Source organism: Sinohyriopsis cumingii, chromosome 19, assembly GCF_028554795.1.
Source record: "Sinohyriopsis cumingii isolate HCF-2022 chromosome 19, ASM2855479v2, whole genome shotgun sequence".
Lineage (NCBI taxonomy): Eukaryota > Metazoa > Mollusca > Bivalvia > Unionida > Unionidae > Sinohyriopsis > Sinohyriopsis cumingii.
Window position 1 is genome coordinate 7,334,011 of NC_142979.1, and position 24,852 is coordinate 7,358,862.

Sequence of the window (24,852 nt, forward strand, 5' to 3'; positions counted from 1 at the left end):
TTTAATACCAAAACCTGGATTTACATTCACACATAATATATTACAATTTCATACTGCAATTAACTGCATAAAGAGTATGTGTGGGACTTTTCAAGTCCATTATTTGTCTCAACTTATCAGCCCACCCATTTCTTTTTGTAGGACATAAAGCTGATTCACATGTCAAAAAAATGAAGAAGGAATATTCAGCAGAAAACTCATACAGAAGAACATAGAAGGTCCTTCATGTACCCATCCCCACCCCCAATTGGTGTCACAAGAAAAACTGATCACATCATGGAAAGATCAATCACTGGTGTGCTGTGGCCAAATTTAAAATTGTCTACGAATGAATTCAAACTGATTTCATTAAAATGGTATTTATTCTATGCATAAAAGCAAATTAAGTCCAAGTTATTTATCTTGACTACCTTTACTGCAATACTGTTACAATACTGAGATTTCCTTTATTTAATGAAGTGAGCAATGATCTCAAAGTAAATAAAGTATAAAAACCACATATGCAATAGCCCTAGACATAGCAAATGAAAATAAGGTTTAAAAAATATGACAGGTAGAAGAAAGAAAAGTCTTTTGTTTTTAAATTGTTAAATCAGTGAGGAAAGTCATCAATGGCCACATAAGAACAGTTTGAAGAAGAAAACAAAAACAGCACAATAATGTTTGCTTGACATTTCCTTTAATAAATGTGTGAAATACTTTAAAAAACAAATTATCTTTAAAAAGGGAATGATGTTGCTGTTGTTGTTGTTGTAGTAGGGTTGAATGCCATTTTTCAGCGGGGCTCCGAGTGGCCGAATGGTCTAAAGCGATCTCCGTTTTGGATCACTGCCATCTCACCTCTGTCTGCGCCAGTTCGAGTCTTGGATTCAGCCAATGTGGGTATGTGAGAAAGCTTGCCAGTAGCTTCTCGTGGGTTGGTGGTTCTTTCCAGGGTTTTTCCAGATTCTTCCTCCACCATTAATACTGGCCGCAATGTATAGCCTATCGTGTGCTGAAAAATGGCGTTAAACCCCACAACAACAACAACAACATTTTTCAGCACAAGGTAGGCTATACATGGCAGCTAGTATAAATAATGGTGCAGGAAGAACCCAGGAAAAGCCCGGAAAGAACCACCGACCCATGAGAAGCTACTGGTAAGCTTTCTCACATACCCACACTGGCCGAAGCCGAGACTTGAACCCATGCAGACATGTGAGATGGCAGTGATCCATAATGGTGAGCGCTTTAGACCACTCGGCCACTTGGGGCCCCAAAAAGCGAATGAAGACTTATCAAATACTAATGCATAAGATAAAAAAGCAAAATAAATATAAAACTATATTCTTTTTATCTGAAAAATAATTTGCTTCAATAATGTAAAAAGCAATCATATTCATTTACCCTTTTCAATGGCCTCATTTTCCTGGCCGTCTTTGTATTTCTGCATGATGGTCTCCACCTCATCCAAATCCAGATAGCCAGACCCATCATTGTCCCATTTCTCAAACAGCTGATCCAGAATCAGCTTCCTCCGTGATGACAGGGCTTCCTTACGGGCCTGGAAATGGACAAAAGAAAGAGACAAGCAAACAGCTGTCAAAATAAAAGTGGGAAAATATTTTTTATCACTTTATAAACAAAACTCTAAGACTGTGATTGGTCAATTATCAACACACAGAATTCAGCATTTCTGGTACAAACTAGTTGAGCAGTGTGTAACAATACTCAACAAGGTCATAACTAGATCATGTGACTTACAAGCAGGGTGTATGTAAGCTTACAAGCAGGGTATATGTAAGCTTACAAGCAGGGTGAATGTAAGTCACAAGACAATTCACAATACACAAATGGGTGAAACAGAATAACAGACAAACTCAGATTCCAAAGTTCAAGTTTGTAATCCAAATGTAGTAATCATTTTATGACGCACCTCTCTCTCAATAACGTGTGCACAAATGGGTCCAAAAACACAGTATAAGTGGAGGTTATCAAGGGACCTCTGAAAAAAGTTAAGGAGATGCCATTCTGGCTGGACAGTGACATGGTTGGGGGGGGTCTATTTAATGGCTTAATACTAGTTTTATCAATAATCATGCTCGGAATAATTGTCAATATTTGTAATAAAGTTGTTCACTATTCTGCATAATTTACATTTATTACAAGATAACCAACCTCAGAAACATCTTAAAATCATGACTCCAAGAGGTTTTAACTTGCATCACATGTGTACCAGTGAAAAAGTTATAATGTCACTGCTTTTGCATGTGAATGTAGACGTAATTCGGTGTTATTGTTCATTCACACAAAACAAGGTTCCTTTTTCAAACCTGTGGATATTTAATTCATGAAACAACAAGCATCAATACCAACATTCAATTTTTCCTCATTGTTCTATCAGTAAAACATTGGCAGTCATTTCGTTGCAAGTGATATTGAAAATCCTGGAGCAAACAACCGAGTGCCAATTTGAAAATTTGAAGTTCAGTACAAAACGTTGGAATTTGCTTCTCCTTAATTAATTGCAGCTGTGAAACAAAGTTTTCATGCATCAAGTAATCCTTTCTCTTGCTTCCATTGGATCATATTTACAAAGTTTTCATGCATCAAGGAATCCTTTCTGTTGCTTTCATTGGATCATATTTACAAAGTTTTCATGCATCAAGTAATCCTTGCTCTGGCTTCCATTGGATCATATTTACAAAGTTTTCATGTATCAAGTAATCCTTTCTCTTGCTTCCATTGGATCATATTTACAAAGTTTTCATGCATCGAGTAATCCTTTCTCTTGCTTCCATTGGATCATATTTACAAATTAGATGGATAAACCTGTGCTTCTGCCTGTAGGATTTTCATGCCTTTTAACATTTTTTTTATTTCATTTGTTTTTATTTGATTTCATACAAAAGACGTAATTAAAATGATGATACAAAGCAAATCCACTTTTAATTTATTGTAATAAAATAACAATCTACAAATTAGTGATAAGAACACAGTCAACCCTTAATTAAGTTCTCAGTGAAATGATCGTGAACACAGCTGAGATGGTAGATTGACACTTTTCATGTTTGAATACAAGTGGGTATATCCTATCTAACATTATTAGATTGAAACCGAATTAAAAGACAGAACATGAATTTCACTTGACAAAACTAATTAGATTTATTTCTAAAAGTGTTGTTACCAGTAGGCATTGCTAACATTTTTATTGATCAAATTTTTTTGTGAATATTGTTGATTACAATGTACACAGAATTGTTTTAAAGAAAACTTAAACAAAGTATATGATTTCTTACTAAAGGTTGAAAATTTCATGATGCTGATTCAGGATACTAATTTTTGATGAAAAATGAGCAGGATACACAATACTAATGGGCATTTTCAGGCATTTTTGATGACAAAATGAGCAGGATATACAATACTAATGGGCATTTTCGATGACAAAATGAGCTGAATATTCAATACTAATGGGCATTTTCGATGACAAAATGAGCTGGATATACAATACTAATGGGCATTTTTGATGACAAAATGAACAGGATATACAATTCTAATGGGCATTTTTGATGACAAAATGAGCTAGATATTCAATACTAATGGGCATTTTCAATGACAAAATGAGCTGGATATTCAATACTAATGGGCATTTTTGATGACAAAATGAGCAGGATATACAATACTAATGGACATTTTCAATGACAAAATGAGCAGGATATACAATACTAATGGGCATTTTAGATGACAAAATGAACAGGATATACAATTCTAATGGGCATTTTCGATGACAAAATGAGCAGGATATACAAGTCTCATATACCAGTTTTTAACATGATTTTTGTCACATTCGAAAATAGGAGCCAATTCTTTGGGAATTTTCTGGAAAAAAAATTGGGATCCATACCTGACAAGTTATTCAGTTGCAAGTTATCGAGGGCAAGGTGTACATAGAATGAGTTGAGTGGTTTATTATCAATAGAAATGATACCCCCAAAACAGGATAAATTTTAATTAAGCAAAATGTTAGACTTTAGCCTTAATTATGTTACCTTAATCATCCTATCCAATTTCTCTTGTTCTGTCTCTTGGTACTCATCCATGACAAACTTGACAAGTGCTTCAAACTCCTTCCGAAGTGGTTCTTCTCCAAGGAAGGTCTCTGTCAGCTGTACGAACTGTGATATCGTCAGGATTGTTTCATCAAATGCAGAAGCCACTGAGTGACTGCAACTCTGGGCTGTCATAACTGAAACAGGAATGAAATTATGAACAAAATTCCAATGAGTTTATTGTAATTAAATTTCTTAACAAGTTAGGATTTTCATAATTGTTTTTTAAATAGACTGAGCTCATTCTATCCCACTGACTGAAATGGAGCATATATAAGTTTCATAATACATATTGACATTGCTGATCTAGTTTCATGTTGCTAAGCAACACAAGTGGGTCAACTGGCTAATGGAGTAAACTAACTTGCTCATGGACACACCAACTCAGGCTAGTCTAAAGGTGGGATTCAAACCTACACCTTTTCACTCACATGTCCATCACATTAACCATAGTAAAAGCAGCGTACAATCGTTGCTCCTGTCTCAATTACTTGTCTCCTAAGACATGCAAGAGGGCACCTCTGCCTTAATCTACATTCTCGAGACCTCATAGGCACGTTGACAAACAATAAACTAGTTATATTTTTGCAATGATGAAACCATGATAAAGTGATTAACATTATTATATTGTATATCAAGGAAAGTTTTGATTCTAATTATAAACTGCTTTTTTATTAGATAAAACTAAATTCTGCAACAAGTTCCAGAATTTGTGTACTGGTTTTAAAAACTTATTCTTTAAAATTATGCTGCTTTACTCTGATTTCGGACATGGCAAACTAATAAAATTAGTAAATTGATAAAATAAAATGCATTTTTCCCATATCTTTAATGAAATTCTTTGTATGAAAATCATAATGTGGCTTATATCACTTACTTGTTCTTTCTTTTTCAAAAGTGGTTCCCTCAGCAAATGACACAGTGGTAGACTGAATGCCTGCATTGATCTTGGGTACCATCTTGTCCTGTGTTGCAGACCTTAATTTTATGTCATATTCTGAAAACAATTCACAAATAATTACATTTATGTTTTTTCAACAACAGTAGGAGATATCATATAAGTGAAGACAAAAGTGACACCTTGTAAAAGAAACAAACTCCCCCAAATTTCAAAATGGGCATGATACCATATATACCCACTTATAAGATAAGTCCAACTGCAAATTGCACAAACCCAAATCCTCCATCACAAAATGCACTGGCAGATTTGGTCATGTACAGTTTGTTAGTATTAATCAGTAGGACAAATAACATAGACCCTAATCTGCAGGTGCATTATGATACAGCAGGTCAGGATATTTATTGTTTGCAATTTGACTAGACGTATAAGTGAATGAAGATGGAAAGCTAAACTACAAGGCCAACTACACTGAGAAAATGTACACATTATTCTAGGAGTACTTTAATTTATTTGTGAAAACCCATGTTGATGTGACCATCCATTTGAGAGAATTAGCTCTTTGTTATAACAGCCATATTTGAAGTCAGATCAAGGTCAGATCAGCACCATTTTCAGTCAGGACCAACTAGACATCAAAATTAGTCTTCTGGTGAAAACTCACAGTCAATTTGACTTTCCATTTAAGAGGTACAGCAAAAATGAGATTTTCAAAATGGCCACCATAATGGCCATACTGGAAGTTAGATTTGGTCCAGTCTAATATAAAACCAACTAGTCACCATCAGAAGTCTTCTGGTGAAACCTAAATGTGTTGACTTGGCTTTTCGTCTAGGAGGAGAAACAAAAACATTTTAAAGATGGTCACTTTGGTGGCCATATTGGATATCGGATAGGCACAAATTGTATTTAGGTTCAACATGACACCATAAGAAGGTTTCCAGTAAAAACCTTATGTTAATATGACAATCTGTCAAAACAATAACAATATTTTCTGGATGACTGCTGTGGGGCTAAACTGGATGCCCAGGGCAGTACCATTTTTATTTAGAACAACAAAACATCAGAAGAAGCTTCTGGTGAAAACACCATGATGAAATGAATTTTGTTGGGTAGGAGAAAGGATGAGATTTTTAAGCTGGCTACCATGGCAGCCATACTGGATATCACACCATTTCATTCAGGAGCAAGTAAACATTATATGAAGTCTTCTAGTAAAATCCCCATGCTGATATGGCAATCCATTCAAAAGGGATAACAGTAACAGGAGTTTCAAAATGGATACCTTTGTGGTCATCTTGAACATCCAAGCACAACTATTTTCATTTAGGATCAACTAGACACCACAAGAGGTCTTCTTGTGTCAATAACACTTCCTGTTCAGTAGGAAAGTGAAAACAAAATTTTCAAGATTGCTGATATGTTGCCATATTTAATGTCAGATCAGCACCAGTTTCTTCAAGTGAAAACCCCATCTTGATATGTCCATCCATTGAGGAGGAGTTGCGACAGTAAGATTTTCAAGCTGGTGTTGGCCATACTGGATGTGCAGCACCATTTTCAATTAGGACCATCTATACAATGGTGTGTGTGTGTGTATGTGTGTGTGTCCATGAGTGTATGTATGTGTGTGTGTGTGTGACAAGTTTCAAGGCAATCATCTAAGTGTTTTAAGAGGAGCTATAACAAAAATGTGCTAATAGATAAATGAATGTTAGGCAATGCACAATGAACCACTGCATAATCTATGGCATAATCATCACAATCTATAGCATAATCACCATAAACTAGAGCATAATCACTATAAACTATTGCATAATCATCACAATCTATGGCATACTCATCACAATCTAGAGCATAATCTTTAGCATAATCACCATAATCTATAGCATAATCAAAGTAATCTAAGAAATAATCAACACAACCTACAGCATAATCTCTAGCATAATCACCACAATCTATAGCAAAAACATCACAAGCTATAGCATAATCATCACAATCTATAGCATAATCATCAATAACCTATAGCAGAATCAACCATAATCTATAGTATAATCACCATAAAATATGGCATAATCATCACACTCTGAAGCATAATTACCATAATCCATGGCATACTCATCACAATCTATAGCATAATCATCACAATTCATAGCATAATCATCCATAATCTATAGCATAATCACCATAAACTATGGCATGATCATCACAATCTGTAGCATAATCACCATAATCTTGAGCATAATCACCATAATCTATAGCATAATCATCACAATATATGGCATAATCAACATAATTTATAGCATAATCACCACAATCTATGACATCACAATCTATAGCATATTCAAAATAATCTATATTATACTCATTACAATCTATAGCATAATCACCCTAATCTATACCTGATTCAGCCTCCTCATGTTTAGGTCCAACTGAGGACAGTTCTTTTGCAGGAGACATTGGGGCTGTAGGTTCCTGGTCATTATCATCCACAGCCTTGACTCTTTCCTTTGTGAGAGATTTATCCTTCAACCATCCATGGGCTTCAATCTCTCTATCTGGTTCTGTTTCTGCCTCTTTGGTCTTTCCCATTTTCTTGGTTGGATCTTTTTCCTTGTCTTGTCCTTGACCATTGTCATCTTCTTCCTTCAAATCTTTTCCTTCTTCCTTCTCCTCATGTTGTGTTTTATCCTCAGTGTCTTCAAAAATCTGGAATGATTCTTCTTCATCTTTTCCATCTGCATTAACACAAATAAAGCATGCAAGGTGGGGCAAAGAGTCACAAAAGCTGTTTAATAAACTGTAGCATCCAAAATTAAGAAAACCTCCATTCTTCTGAATGTTAATATGAATCCCTTTTTGCCAGAAAATCATAAAAATGTGTCTTGACCTTTTTTTTTTTTTAAAGAAAAGAGCATATCTTCATTGCTAACTTTCACCTCTAATGTGATTTAAAATGCATTAACCATGACAGAAATTTTATATTTTTATTACACAGCATGATGCATTAAACCATGACAGATGTTTGGTATTTTCAGGACATAGCAACATGCATTCACCATGACAGATGTTTGGTATTTTTATGACACAGCAACATGCATTAAACCATGACAGATGTTTGGTATTTTCAGGACATAGCAACATGCAATAACCATGACAGATGTTTGGAATTTAATGACACAAAACATGCATTATTCATGACAGATGTTTAGTATTTTCATGACACAGCAACATGCATTAACCATGACAGATGTTTGGTACTTTATGACACAGCAACATGCACTAACCATGACAGATGTTTGGTATTTTTATGACACAGCAACATGCAACCATGACAGATGTTTAGCATTTTCATGACACAGCAACATGCATTAACCATGACAGATGTTTAGTATTTTCATGACACAGCAACATGCATTAACCATGACAGATGTTTGGTACTTTATGACACAGCAACATGCATTAACCATGACAGATGTTTGGTATTTTTATGACACAGTAACATGCATTAACCATGACAGATATTTGGTATTTTCATGACAATGCAAATGCATTAATCATGACAGATGTTTGGCATTTCATGACAGAGCAAGATGCATTAGCCATGACAGATGTTTGGTATGTTTTATGACACTGCGGTGTGCATTAATCATGACAGATGTTTGGTATTTTACGACAGAGAAAGATGCATTAACCAAGACAGATATCTAGTATTTTATGACAGAGCATGATGCATTAACCATGACAGATGTTTGGTACTTTATGACACAGCGACATGCATTAACCATGACAGATGTTTGGTATTTTTATGACACAGCAAGATGCAATAACCATGACAGATGTTTGGTATTTAATGACACAACAACATGCATTATCCATGACAGATGTTTAGTATTTTCATGACACAGCAACATGCATTAACCATGACAGATGTTTGGTACTTTATGACACAGCAACATGCATTAACCATGACAGATGTTTGGTATTTTTATGACACAGCAGTGTGCATTAATCATGACAGATGTTTGGTATTTTATGACAGAGAAAGATGCATTAACCAAGACAGATATCTGGTATTTTATGACAGAGCATGATGCATTAACTATGACAGATGTTTGGTATTTTATGACAGAGCAAGATGAAAAAAATATGACAGATGTTTGGTATTTTATGACAGAGCAAGACAAATAAACTATTACAGATCTTTGGTACTTTATGACAGAACAAGATGCATTAACTATGATAAATGTTTGGTATTTTATAACAGCAAGATGCATTAACTATGACAGATGTTTGGTATTTTATGACAGAGCAAGATGAATTAACCATGACAGATGTCTGGTATTTTATGACAGAGCAAGATGAATCAACCATGACAGATGACTGGTATTTTATGACAGAGCAAGATGAATCAACTATGACAGATGTTTGGTATTTTACGACAGGGCAAGATAAATTAACTATGACATGTTTGGTATTTTATGACAGAGCAAGATGAATTAACTATGCATCTATTCAATACAACTACAACCTACCTTCTTTTTCTGGTGTTTTTACTGATTTTTCTCTTTTGTCCAAGTCACTCTTTTCTTTATTCTCATTATCTGCCTGTTTCTCCTCCTCTGTGGATTTTGCATGTGACTGAATGCTGACTTGTGTGGTGTCACGAGATTTAATACGTCTCTCATGCTCTTCATCGTCACTAATATCATCATCTGCTTCATCCACTTCCACCACAGGCCCTGTCATAATAAAAGGTATATCCATGTGTTAAAGTGGTTAAGCACTGTCACTTTAATCAAATTCATAACTATGGGGCATCAAAACACTTCAATAGTGTTACGTACAGAGATAACTACATGTTTTTTTTAAAACTAACTGAAGCAATTTTATGTTTGAACTGAAATAATATTGTACAATGTTTGCTTCTTACAAATTCAATAATGTAGGTTTAATTTTAACAATTCTTTTATATTACAGGTATCTCTAACTCTCATACAATTTTGCCAGTACAGTTGCCCTGTAAGGTCATTTGTTCACCAGCTTGATTAAGCCCTTCCCTGCAGCACGTTCCATTGACTTTGTTACTAATCCCGCCTCCATGATGTACTACCATTGAGGTAGTATTGTTTGAAATCTGTTGTGCACATCTGCAAACATAATACCATGTATGGTACTTCCTTACCCTAGTGTCCTTCATCATAACACATTTTCTGTTATAAGGCATGTGGGGGTCATGGATCCCAATTTATACTGAAATTAAATGTACATCATTACACATGGTAAATTCCATCGTTCAAATGGATAACTTTATAATGAGGTAGCAATGTATCATGAATTTCAATACAAGGCAATCTCACTATAATGTGGTATACTCCATGGTTCAAATGGATAACTTTATAATGAGGTAGCAGTGTATCATATATTTTAATATAAGGCAATATCACTATATGTGGTATACTCCATGGTTCAAATGGAAAACTTTATAATGAGGTAGCAGTGTATCATATTTTAATATAAGGCAATCTCACCACAATGTGGTATACTCCATGGTTCAAATGGATAACTTTATAATGAGGTAGCAGTGTATCATATATTTTAATATAAGGCAATCTCACCACAATGTGGTATACTCCATGGTTCAACTGGAAAACTTTATAATGAGGTAACAGTGTATCATATATTTTAATATAAGGCAATCTCACCATAATGTGGTATACTCCATGGTTCAAATGGAAAACTTTATAATGAGGTAGCAGTGTATCATATAATTTAATATAAGGCAATCTCACCATATTGTGGTATACTCCATGACTCCCATGGATAACATTTTATTCAGGGAGAAATGTATCATCTACTTAATTATAAGGTGGTCCCACTAAAAGATGGTATATTTCATGACTCCCAAAGGATAACATTATAATGAGAGAGTACTGTATCATGCACTTTTAGTGTGGCCTCACTATAAGAAAGTAAACTCCATCATGTTCATGGCTCTCAATGATAGCATTATAATGAGGGAATACTGTATCATGTGTTTCCATATAAGTTGGTCTTATTATAAGATAGTGTACTCCATAGCTATCATGGATAACACTATAATGAGCAAATACTATAACATGAACTTCATTATAAGGCAATTTCATTGTAAGGTAGGATTCTCCATGACTCCCATGCATAACATTATAATGTAGGAGAACTGAACAAGTTTTATAAAGATGTAACACATGCATCAAGCAGGAATGTGCATGCACCTAAAATAAAGTTATTCACAGATGTGCAGGATAACTATATCCCCCTGTCGGGATTCTTGAAAAGAGTTGGGACAATGCCAGTAATAGACAGAATTACAATATCCTCTATTGGGTTTCCTTCTAAAAGTGATGGGGACATTGGCAACACAGGTGATTAAGTGTTTTTTTAGTAACATACACAACACACATACACCTGACATTATAATATGTTTTCTGTTTAACTTGTAAGCTGGAAATGGTCATGAATCACATTTTATTACATAACAGTAATATTATATGTATAATGTACTTTACAACAAGGTGGTCTCATTATTAGGCTGTATACTCCATAACTTCCATGGACAGTGTTATAATGATGGAATACCGTATAATGTACTTTACAATAAGGTGGTCTCATTATAAGGCTGTATACTCCACAAATCCCATGTACAGTGTTATAATGATGGAATACCGCATAATGTACTTTACAATAAGGTGGTCTCATTATAAGGCTGTATACTCCATAACTCCCATGTACAGTGTTATAATGATGGAATACCGTATAATGTACTTTACAATAAGGTGGTCTCATTATAAGGCTGTATACTCCACAACTCCCATGTACAGTAACGATGGAATACCATATAATGTACTTTACAATAAGGTGGTCTCATTATAAGGCTGTATACTCCATAACTCCCATGTACAGTGTTATAATGATGGAATACCGTATAATGTACTTTACAATAAGGTGGTCTCATTATAAGGCTGTATACTCCATGGCTCCTAAATCTGACAGATAGTTTTCAAAAATGTTGAGATATTTACAAACCATTGCTGCTAAGTATGTCACCATATAGACTGGATTTGTATCACCATGTCCAACTTTTTATGTAAATACTAAACTGAACTTTACTTTTGTTTGACTCTATTTTTTTCTTCTGCCACATGTAATGGTAAATTTGATGCAAATCTGTAGTCACTGCAGTCCTAAGAAAGTACGTCCATTTATTCTTCCACTTCAAAAATCCCTAAATATAGTTTAGCCAACATGTATATTATTTAACCCATGTACAGCAACCAACAACAAACATCGTAGACCCAGATCTACCATCGCACAAGGTTCGATCAGATGAATTTTTTGTATGGTTCTCTTGACATCATATCTACAATCAACAACAATCTGCTTCAGTATTATTGACAAATATGGTTTGTGTTATAGATGTAGTGAAATATCAATACATATTGGATATAGAGCTATATTATTGACGATATATAAAATCACAACTACATTATCAAATTATGTTCCATTAATAACAGCACAGTTTATGAACTGCATGTTCCAGATGTACTAGTAATTATAACAAAAATGAATCAGCAAGTCTGTACAGTCACTCATATTAAAAAACACAAGCTAATATTCGCATATGATCAAGACCATTTGAGTTTCTCTTACAATTTCAAGAAAATGATAATCTATCTTGATGATATTGATCCTGAAGGCATGTACGGTGTAATAATAATAATGACCTTATTTAAAGAGGGTAACACAATTAGCTAAAAACTAATCTACCTTGAGGCCCTCATACAAAGGAATTTATTTATTTAAGCTGCATCTCTGAAGCCACTGGATATATTGGGTTTGGAAGAAGGAAATAGAGTGGGCATTTCTAATCTCAGCTGGAATACTATTCCAGAGCAGAGTTCCAGAGTATTGGAAACTTTTTTTAAATAACTCCTTATTTGGTTTGGGAATTTTATACTGTTTGGTAGACCCCGCTATAACACGATAGTTGGGAGTCACACTCTAGGTGTAATGGCCAACTGTCAGGTCATTTGTCTCAATATCGTATCATTATTAATTTGTCAAAACACACCTATCCAGTAGCATGTGTTTGAAGATACTCCTCACAGATTGCTACATTTCATATGTGTGATATCTCACACTACTGAGAAAAAATCTAAACATAATCTTAAATCTTCCAAAATCTAAACATAATCTTAAATCTTCCAACATTTTCACTCCTTGAGTTCAATTTCTTACTGAGGAAAAATGTTCCATTACTAAGATTTTTTCCTGGTATACTTTGAACGATAAGAACAATCATTGCGGCCATTAGTCATAATAAGCTACATACTGATATAAAGTATTAAGAACAATCATTGCGGCCATTAGTCATAATAAGCTACATACTGATATAAAGTATTAAGAATCATTTAGTTATGACTATGTGCATATTCCAAAACAAACTACAACTCGATATCACATGACAAAGGTGAACCCAAAAAACAAATTTTTTGCATTTCAAACCAATATAAAATGTTATGTTCTTCTTTTAGACCCCAAAGAACATTTTGTCAAATCTCATAGCCTGATACTCTAAAGGTATCATGGGTTTGTAGACCTTGTTGTCCTGAATTACAGTGAAAGATGGAAGCTTGAATTAAATCATCAACCCATGTCCAACATTAATCTGATAACAGTCTACCCTTCTATCCAGATCACCTGTGGGATGAAATTAGCCTTTATAAAATAATGACTTCTGTATGTATAGAAATAATGCATGGTAAATAAACTAAACCTCCTAATACATCAAACCAAAAATGATCTCCTTCCCTCAGTCAGTGTCCATGGAATTCATGTCACAATAAAGAGCCCAAATTACCTACAAAAATGTGATCTTTTACTCACAACCCTGATTCTTCCCTGCAATCAGATCTGAAACATTCACGTCGTATACTAATCCTCTTGAAGCTTCATACCAAATATAACCACCTTTTCTCAGTTGGTGTAGTTGGAATTCAATTTCACAAGGACAGACAGATGGACAGACATGACCTATAACACTGTATCCCCAAAAGTGCAATATATAAAAAGATATGCTTGACAAATTTCTTACATTTTCGTGGGTTACGAAGGTTTGTTTCAGTTTCACCTTTACTTGCATCCCAGAAATCTTCGAACAGTTTCAAAATTCTGTATCTGTCCAGTAGGCCAATCTGAAGAAAACCAGCAAAAGTCAGATTCCTATGTATAAATGATATGTAACACAGAAAGACTGCTATGTAACACAGAAAGATTGTTATGTAACACAGAAAAATTGCATTGTAACACGGAAAGATTGCGTTGTAACACAGACAGATTGCATTGTAACACAGAAAGATTGCTTGCATTGTAACACAGAAAGATTGCTATGTAACACAGAAAGATTCAATTGTAACACAGACAGATAGTGATTTTAAGACAACTGATGATGATTGTTCATACATAAAATTCAACTGATGCAGTTAATATGTCCCATGATTATTTTTCTGTAATCTTAATTCATTTTGGGTATAAAACCAGCTAAAAATTAAATTTTTAGGAAAACCTATAAAAATTTTACAAAAGTCATATTAGATGAGGAATAATAACTACTATTACTGCTGATATATATTCAGACTCTTTTACTGGTTAATAGACAAGGCATACAATATGCCATTTGCAGTTTTCCTAAGTGTAAGACAAAATTTATTACATTTTTAATGGCTCAGCAAATCACCAGCATCACCAGCTACATAAATTTAAACTGAAATATTGCAATGTTTCACAGGTTAAATAACGTAAAACTAATAGTTCTGCCTCTAAAATTCCCCGCTGTAATAGTAAAAAAAAAAATAATTTAATAAAGTAATTTTTAGTTACCAGCATAAATTTAAAAATGTATTCAGGTGCCCTTGTATAGGATAATATTTCAAAGAAAATTAAACAGGCTCAAACTGCACAATCCTTTCAAGAAAGACTGGATAACATCTAAGTTCTTATTCAGCATCCACCACAAGGGCGGATGCAAGTTTGCAATGGATGAAACAGCTACCACAAGGGCTGATGCAAGTTTGCACTGGATGAAACAGCCACCACAAGGGCGGATGCAAGTTTGCAATGGATGAAACAGCTACCACAAGGGCTGATGCAAGTTTGCAATGGATGAAACAGCCACCACAAGGACGGATGCAAGTTTGCACTGGATGAAACAGCCACCACAAGGGCGGATGCAAGTTTGCACTGGATGAAACAGCCACCACAAGGGCAGATGCAAGTTTGCAATGGATGAAACAGCCACCACAAGTGCTGAGCATAAGCTTTGGCATCACCCACTCAAAAATGAAAAATACTGAAACTCCATGACATGCCCCCCCCCCCCACCTCGGTCTGGCACCCAAGGCAGTCATCCTTATCACCTGCCCCTCACAACGGCCCAATCCACCATTACTGGCACACCCACAAGTAAATTTTGTGCATTAACTCTCTTAATGTTTGTTTTGCTTTCTTTTTAATCTAAGCATGTTTGATTTGCAGTTTTTCAGTGTCAGTATAAGTGTATAGTATACTTAGATTCTTTATCTATCACTATACTTACCGAGCTTATTTTTGTCATGTTCCTGTCATGTAGACTGTTAAATTATCAGTTCAAGAGTTCAGACACAGGTGTGTGCGTGTGTGTTTAGGTGTGAACTATACATATATACATATATTTTCTGTAAATATTATACATAATAGAGGGTCTCAAGGTAGAATAATTCTTAATAATTAATGGAGTTACCTTCTTGAAATAAAATTGTTCTTATTACTATTGAAAATTAAAGAAAAAAAATATGACAGTCATATATAGTTTTCATTGGGAACAAGGATCAAGAGAAATAGCTTGACACACAAAATTTATGTGTTCTCAGAAACCCAACTTAATGATTTTGATTCAGGTTTTCTAAGTGAGAAAACTTTGATAGAAAATGAGCTGCAAGGAGTAATATCATTATTACAAGGTCTGGTACAATCCTGTACCCACCCCTAACAGACCAATAAATAGTTTTACCTGTGTGCATGAAACCTTGATGGAGCATGTGGAAAATCATGTGATCAAGGTGCATACGACAATCATGGCATAAAGACTAAATTTTTAAAACTGATTTGTTTCCCAGACTCCTTCATTACAATGTAATTATCAATCAAAGGTAAATTTTGAGTTAATTATTATAGAAGTAAATATGATACAATGCATAATTAGCTAATGAATCTAATTACCTAAAATAATTAACAGTAAAGGCAGACTGGTATTTCATTCTTGTACAAATTAAGCTGGGAAAAAAAAAAGAATTGAAATGCTACATTGCAACACAGGTGCCCCAACAAAATAAAACTTTTTATAGTTCTTAGTAATGTGAAGCCTCATACTGGCTTCAGTCCATAAAATCCTTCCATAGTTACTGAGTGAAAGCAACAAAATTCTAATGGAATTCAAAACAGGGGCCATCACTCTGTTAAATTTTACTGGAAAATTGTGACAAATGAACTTAGACTATGTTTTCCTGATTTAAAACCTCATAACTCTATCTGGTTTGTATTCATAAAGTTATTCTAATTTTGTGTGGAAATGATATTTTAATAAAATGGAAGAGCAAAGTCTGATGTCAAACAGGGGCCTAAACTCTTCAATTTCTCTTGAAAAAGATCTTTTTAATGCAAATCCTCATCCAAAATTTGGTTTGAATCCAGACAGTCCAAACTTGTATTGAATCCTGAGAGTCCTTCAAGAGTTGCAAATATGAAATTCTGATTTAAATTATGGGTAATCAACACCAAGATGGGTTAGAATCCAAAAATAGCTTCAAATTGATCAGGTAAAAATGAAATTTGTGATAGACATAGATGTGCATGATATGTTGTTCTCAATGGGGTATGATTGGATGGAGATGTGTAGGTAACATTATATGCCCTTGCAAAGAAATGGATGGTGCATGTAAAAGTAGTCATGGTTTGAACCTAAAACATTTGAAAGTTGGAAAATTTCTCTATCCTGTTTATGCAACTGTTACTTTAATGTACATTTGTTACATTTGATTGTTTTTTTTATAAAACAGACAAGACTATAGCTGCTTCAGATGAATAAACATATCAATAGTATAAGAATTTTTTTTAATAAAAGAGCTTTCTAAATTTCAAGTCAAGATAGAGTTGCTTGGTAATTTTCTGATTCAGAAATCATAGTTTATGATCTTCTATTTTTCAGCTAACATTCCACTGACTGATGAGCATAAATGAGTTGCAAACCCTAATAACCTAATAAATCTCTATGGATAACATGGCATGCATAGACTAGGAAGGTGATGGTGTGTATCTATATTATAGACAACAAATCTCTATGGATAACATGGCATGCATAGACTAGGAAGGTGATGGTGTGTATCTATATTATAGACAACAAATCTCTATGGATAACATGGCATGCATAGATTAGGAAGGTGATGGTGTGTATCTATAGACAATAAATCTCTACATATGGATAACATGGCATGCATAGACTAGGAAGGTGATGGTGTGTATCTATATTATAGACAACAAATCTCTATGGATAACATGGCATGCATAGATTAAGAAGGTGATGGTGTGTATCTATAGACAATATATCTCTACATATGGATAATATGGCATGCATAGATTAGGAAGGTGATGGGGTGTATCTATATTATAGACAACAAATCTCTATGGATAACATGGCATGAATAGATTAGGAAGGTGATGGTGTGTATCTATATTATAGACAACAAATCTCTATGGATAACATGGCATGCATAGATTAGGAAGGTGATGGTGTGTATCTATAGACAATAAATCTCTATGGATAACATGGCATGCATAGATTAGGAAGGTGATGGTGTGTATCTATAGACAATAAATCTCTACATATGGATAACATGGCATGCATAGACTAGGAAGGTGATGGTGTGTATCTATATTATAGACAACAAATCTCTATGGATAACATGGCATGCATAGATTAGGAAGGTGATGGTGTGTATCTGTAGACAATAAATCTCTATGGATAACATGGTATGCATAGACTAGGAAGGTGATGGTGTGTATCTATATTATAGACAACAAATCTCTATTCATGCCTTGATATGTAGTTAAACAAATCATACTATCTGGCAAGGTCTTGTAGCTTAAAGAATCGTTTTGTGGACTTAGGTTTGCAGCATTCTGTTAGAGTACTGAATATACTCAGCTTTATGTTAGAGTACTGAATATACTCAGCTTTCTGTTAGAGTACTGAATATACTCAGCTTTCTGTTAGAGTACTGAATATACTCAGCTTTATGTTAGAGTACTGAATATACTCAGCTTTCTGTTAGAGTACTGAATATACTCAGCTTTATGTTAGAGTACTGAATATACTCAGCTTTCTGTTAGAGTACTGAATATACTCAGCTTTCTGTTAGAGTACTGAATATACTCAGCTTTCTGTTAGAGTACTAAATATACTCAGATTTCTGTTAGAGTGCTGAATATAATTAGATTTCTGTTAGATGACTGAATGCTATGACACTATTAATTTCTGACCTATATTCAACTTTTTCTCTTATCCCTCTCCCCATCGCATTCTCATGAAAGTATTAACAAGGTTTTTCTTTCTTTCCATTTTATCATTAACCTCTCTTCACTACTTTTTCCATAAATCATATATCCATAACACTAATTTTTCCATAAATCATATATCCATAACACTGCTTTTTCCATAAATCATATATCTATAACACTGCTTTTTCCATAAATAATATATCCATAACACTACTTTTTCCATAAATCATATATCCATAACACTGCTTTTTCCATAAATCATATATAAATCATTTATCCATAACACTGCTTTTCCATAAATCATATATCCATAACACTACTTTTTCCATAAATCATATATCTATAACACTGCTCTTTTCATAATTCATATATCCATAACACTAATTTTTCCATAAATCATATATCCATAACACTGCTTTTTCCATAAATCATATATCTATAACACTGCTTTTTCCATAAATCATATATCTATAACACTGCTTTTTCCATAAATCATATATCTATAACACTGCTTTTTCCATAAATCATATATCCATAACACTACTTTTTCCATAAATCATATATCCATAACACTGCTTTTTCCATAAATCATTTATCCATAACACTACTTTTTCCATAAATCATATATCCATAACACTGCTCTTTTCATAATTCATATATCCATAACACTAATTTTTCCATAAATCATATATCCATAACACTGCTTTTTCCATAAATCATATATCTATAACACTGCTTTTTCCATAAATCATATATCTATAACACTGCTTTTTCCATAAATCATTTATCCATAACACTGCTCTTTTCATAATTCATATATCCATAACACTAATTTTTCCATAAATCATATATCCATAACACTGCTTTTTCCATAAATCATATATCTATAACACTGCTTTTTCCATAAATAATATATCCATAACACTGCTTTTTCCATAAATCATATATAAATCATTTATCCATGACACTGCTTTTTCCATAAATCATATATCCATAACACTGCTTTTTCCATAAATCATATATCCATAACACTACTTTTTCCATAAATCATATATCCATAACACGCCATATACAAGGACCCTGGCACTGGCAGAAAGTTACCGAGATGTTCTGGTCAAGTCTGTCTAGCATTTGATTGTGTCACAGAAATTTATTGGGTACTATTGGATTGAAAGGAATGCATATTTAGAAAAATATCATCACTATATTTTTTCACAATTTTAAAGACTTATTCATTATACAGTGTTCAAAATACATCATTCCCATATCAAAAACATAAAAATTTTGTTACATGTACAAAACAATTGTCAACCAAAAAAACCAAGCAAAATAAATGCATTTTCCATACAGACTCATACATATTGGTATGCCTTACCCCACTATGATCACAGGAGTGGAATAGATTGGACAGAACAATTCGTCGGGTCTCACGCTGTGCTGCTGATTTGTGAGTTGTGGCACATTTGCCTATGTGCACCATAAAATGCTGGAAAATCTCCCTTGGCATTTCAGCCACAAAGCTTGCCATGTACTGGAAAAAATTAGATGAAGAAAGGATTAATTATAGACAGCAAAGCTGTTGATAAGAAGAAGAAAAAAATTGTGCCAAGGTTCTTAAACACATAAGATTTTTCCACTATGCTTATAAATTTCATGATCACAAACTTTAACAAAACACAGCATATATTACTAATTTGCAGGGAGTAAAATGCATACTTTTAGATTAATTTTGTAGAGTGACCTATTTTGGACAATGAATCACCTTGGCAAATTCTTTGACTGTTAATGACTTTCCACTTTCATCTGTTGGCTCTAAGGGATGGCTAAATTTGGCAGCCTCTCGGATATGTTCTGGAAAGTTTTCTGTCAATTCGGCAAAGGACTTCAGTGCATTTTGAAGCTGAAAAGAAAGTTGGAGACCTATAACAAAAGCCTGTGTATAAATCTCACTACCCATAGTAAATCTGAATTCAGCCCATGAAATCCTCCAAACATTATTGTGCACTAACAAAAGCAAAAAGACTGAAGGTAAGCAAGGGCCAAACTCTATAAAATTTCCAGGAAAGCAGTGTAAATCAAACAGCATAGACCCTGATCTACTATTGCATAATGTGCCTGCAGATCAGGGTCTATGCTGTTTGTTCTACTGATTACTCCTAACAAACTGCACATACCCAGATCTGCCTGTGCATTATGGGACAGAAGATCTGGGTTTGTGCAATTTGCAGTTGGACTTGACTTATAAGCTGGTATATACGATATTAATCAGAAATAAAATTTGTAATGTTGGAAACAAATAACAATGTATGCCCTCCATTGTTATGTATCACTGTATGCCCTCCACTGATATGTATGGGGGAAACATTGTATGTTGTTGTTGTTACTGTAGGGTTTAATGCCATTTTTTCAGCACAAGATAGGCTATACATGTCAGCCAGTATAAACAGTGGAGGAAGAACCCAGGAAAATCCTAGAATGAGCCACTGACCCATGAGAAGCTACTGGCCAGCTTTCTCACATACCAACATTGGCTGATTCTGAGACTCGAACCTACATCAACAGAGGTGCGATGGCAGTGATCCATAATGGTGAGCGCTTTAGATCACTTGGCCATTCGGGGCCCCCAAAACATTGTATGTATCCCACTGATATTGTTTATTGTGATAAAAATCACTTACTATCTAAACTTGCTTTTAAATCAAGTCAGACTGCAAACAACAGAGATCCTAATCTGCTATTAGCATAATACACATGCAGGTCATGGTCTATGTTGTTTGTTCTATTGATTACTCCTAGCAAACTTGACAGACCTAGATCTGCCAGCACATTATGTGACAGCAGATCTGGGTCTGTGCAGTTTGCAATTGGACTTGACTTTTAAGTGAGTAGATACAGTAATTTTTGAAAATTTTGGTCATCATAAAAACATATGGAGGAGAAAATGATCAAATGCTCTTTCCACCGTGGATCAAAGCTTTGCAAATCTTGCCTGTACAAATGTATTTTGGCATTTGAATTGTCCCCTTGTGCATGCAACATGAAATGATGCTATCTTGATACCACTGTAAATAATGAGTAAAAAACATGGAGAGGTAAAGTGACCTCCTACCTACTCTTTTGAAAAAACAGATTTAAACATATTAAACAGTCAAACTGGCCAAAATCTAAAACCAGTGAAGAAACGAAAATAAGTTACTGACTTCAAACACTGGAAAAAATGACTAAAATAATGAAGAATGAGAAATGAAGATGCTGACAAAACTAAACTGATGCTGATAACTAAACATCAAAGACATAACAAACTTAAAGATAATATTTGTAATATATACTGATAACTAAACATCAAAGACACAACAAACTTAAAGATAATATTTGCAATACATACTGTTAACAAAACATCAAAGACATAATAAACTTAAAGATAATATTTTCAATATATACTGATAACTAAACATCAAAGACATAACAAACTTAAAGATAATATTTTCGATATATACTTTCAATTATGTGGAATTATATCATGCCATATAAGCTTTTAAAAGTTCAAGTTCAGAACAATTTAAGTCCAATCATATCAACAATCTGTTCAGGTCTGATCATATCAACAATCTGTTCAGGTCTGATCATATCAACAATCTGTTCAGGTCTGATCATATCAACAATGTGTTCATGTCTGATCATATCAACAATCTGTTATTGTCTGATTATAAAAACAATCTGTTATGGTCTGATCATCTGTATTGGTCTGATTATCTGTTATGGTCTGATTATCTGTATTGGTCTGATTATCTGTTATGGTCTGATTATCTGTTATGGTCTGATTATCTGTTATGGTCTGATTATCTGTTATGGTCTGATTATCTGTATTGGTCTGATTATCTGTATTGGTCTGATTATCTGTATTGGTCTGATTATCTGTTATGGTCTGATTATCTGTATTGGTCTGATTATCTGTTATGGTCTGATTATCTGTTATGGTCTGATTATCTGTATTGGTCTGATTATCTGTTATGGTCTGATTATCTGTTATGGTCTGATTATCTGTTATGGTCTGATTATCTGTTATGGTCTGATTATCTGTATTGGTCTGATTATCTGTTATGGTCTGATTATCTGTATTGGTCTGATTATATAAACAATCTGTTGTGATAAAATCTTACTGTAGCAACAATCTTTTATAATCTGATCATCTGTTAGTTTAATGGCCCCGATTATACAAAGAATCTATTATGGTCTGTTCATCTGTTATGGGCCCTGATTTTATCAAAGAATCTATTATGGTCTGATCCTATGAAAAATTTAGACAGCTCCAGTGGCCTAGTGGTCTGAGCATCCACCTTGGATGCAGGAAGCCACAGGTTTGAATCCTGGCCAAGTCATACCAAAGACTGATAAAAATGGTACTAGCAGCTGCCATGCTTGGTGCTTAGAATTAAGAGGTAAGTGTTAGAACTGGTCGGCCTGATGTCAGGATAATGTGTCTGGATGGGACGTGATGCTACATGTCTGCAGCATGATGCCCCAGTGCTAGACATCACTATAAACTGTCACACATTTATGTTTAAAGTTTCTCTGTGTCCAACTATAAGAATGATTTTTTGTGTAAAAAGGACAAAAAATACTAATTCAAATACTAGTTTGCTAATACTGTGCTCTATGTCTTCCTCCTAAGCCCAATAGTGAAATGTATAAAAAAAATAGTTTGATTTTTTCAGGAACTGTCTCCCTAATGATTCTAAAGTAGAACCAACAGTACCTTCCTGTCATCACAGATGTTGCAATTGGAAATTAATCCAGATGATATATAAAACAGGTTATGCCATTTTCATTCTTTGGACTGAAGTCATGTATAGTCAGCTGCTGCCATGAATGACCATAAACAGGTTATGGCAAATTTTGTCTTATGTACACACTGCATATTTTCATATATAAAAGTATCTTTGAAATAAAATGTTTGTCATCAAACATGTTTGTGCGCTTAAAATGCTTTATGTCCTGCATCCATATTCAAGTGATTATATATATATATATATATATATATATATATATATATATATATATATATATATATATATATATATATATTCTTAATACTTTGAATAATTCTTGTTTCCCAGATGCATATATTTGTTTGGACATACATAAATGAAAGAAGGCCACAAGGGAGATCAGTTTTTGTATTAACTGTTTGTATTCATAAAATAAAGATATTATTATTATTATTATTATTATTATTATTATTATTATTTAAATGAACCACTCCATTTGGTCTAAGTGGTTTGAACATCTGCCTTAGATGCAGCAGGTTGTGAGTTCATACCTTGACTGAGTTATAGCAAAGACTTATAAAAATGGTACTAGCAGCTGCCTCACTTGGCGATCATAGCTAGGACTGGTCTGCATGGTGTCAGGTTAATGTGACGGTTGGGAAATGATGCTACATGTCTACAATATGACGCCCCACTGCAACACTACAGACATCATAACAATATGAGTGAAAGATTGTTAAAGATACATTATAAATCCAAATCACACACACGCACACACTTACAGACACACACAGATTATTTAAATGGTATGCATGTATAGAGTTTGAAGGCACATCATTACAATCCAGACAATACAATGTACAAAACAAAGATAAATGCAGAAAATTTCTTTAATACACAATGTCATTTTAATTATATAAACTGTACTCTTTCAAAAAATCCAAGACCTTTTCATTAAGAACATCATCACAGGATGCATCCCAGGGTCAAATCATTAGAACATGATCACAGGATGCATCCCAGGATAAAATCGTTAAGAACATCATCACAGGATGCATCCCAGGGTCAGATCATTAGGAACATCATCACAGGATGCATCTCAGGGTCAAATCATTAGAACATCATCACAAGTTGCATCCCAGGGTCAAATTGTTAAGAACTTCATCAAAGGATGCATCTCAAGGTAAAATCATTAGAACATCATCATCGGATGCATCCCAAGGTAAAATCATTAGAACATCATCACAGGATGCATCCCAAGGTAAAATCATTAGAACATCATCACAGGATGTATCCCAGGGTCAAATCATTAGAACATCATCACAGGATGCATCCCAAAGTAAAATCATTAGAACATCATCACAGGATGCATCCCAAGGTAAAATCATTAGAACATCATCACAGGATGCATCCCAGGGTCAAATCATTAAGAACATCATCACAGGATGCATCCCAGGGTCAAATGGTT

The 24,852-nt window shown here is 34.1% G+C and overlaps 1 protein-coding gene across 2 annotated transcripts in view; it reads right to left on the reverse strand.

Annotated features, from left to right (window-relative positions):
* Positions 1-24,852, reverse strand: part of LOC149775104 (EF-hand calcium-binding domain-containing protein 5-like) — a 66,224-nt gene that overhangs the window by 31,243 nt on the left and 10,129 nt on the right. For both annotated transcript variants that reach the window (XM_089943143.1, XM_089943142.1), the window contains exons 4-11: positions 20,378-20,515; positions 19,991-20,146; positions 14,120-14,219; positions 9,522-9,728; positions 7,389-7,724; positions 4,966-5,085; positions 4,029-4,225; positions 1,387-1,543 (exon numbers count right to left, since the gene is read on the reverse strand). In XM_089943143.1, coding sequence (XP_089799269.1) covers positions 1,387-1,543; positions 4,029-4,225; positions 4,966-5,085; positions 7,389-7,724; positions 9,522-9,728; positions 14,120-14,219; positions 19,991-20,146; positions 20,378-20,515 — 1,411 coding nt within the window. The remainder of the gene's footprint in view (positions 1-1,386; positions 1,544-4,028; positions 4,226-4,965; positions 5,086-7,388; positions 7,725-9,521; positions 9,729-14,119; positions 14,220-19,990; positions 20,147-20,377; positions 20,516-24,852) is intronic.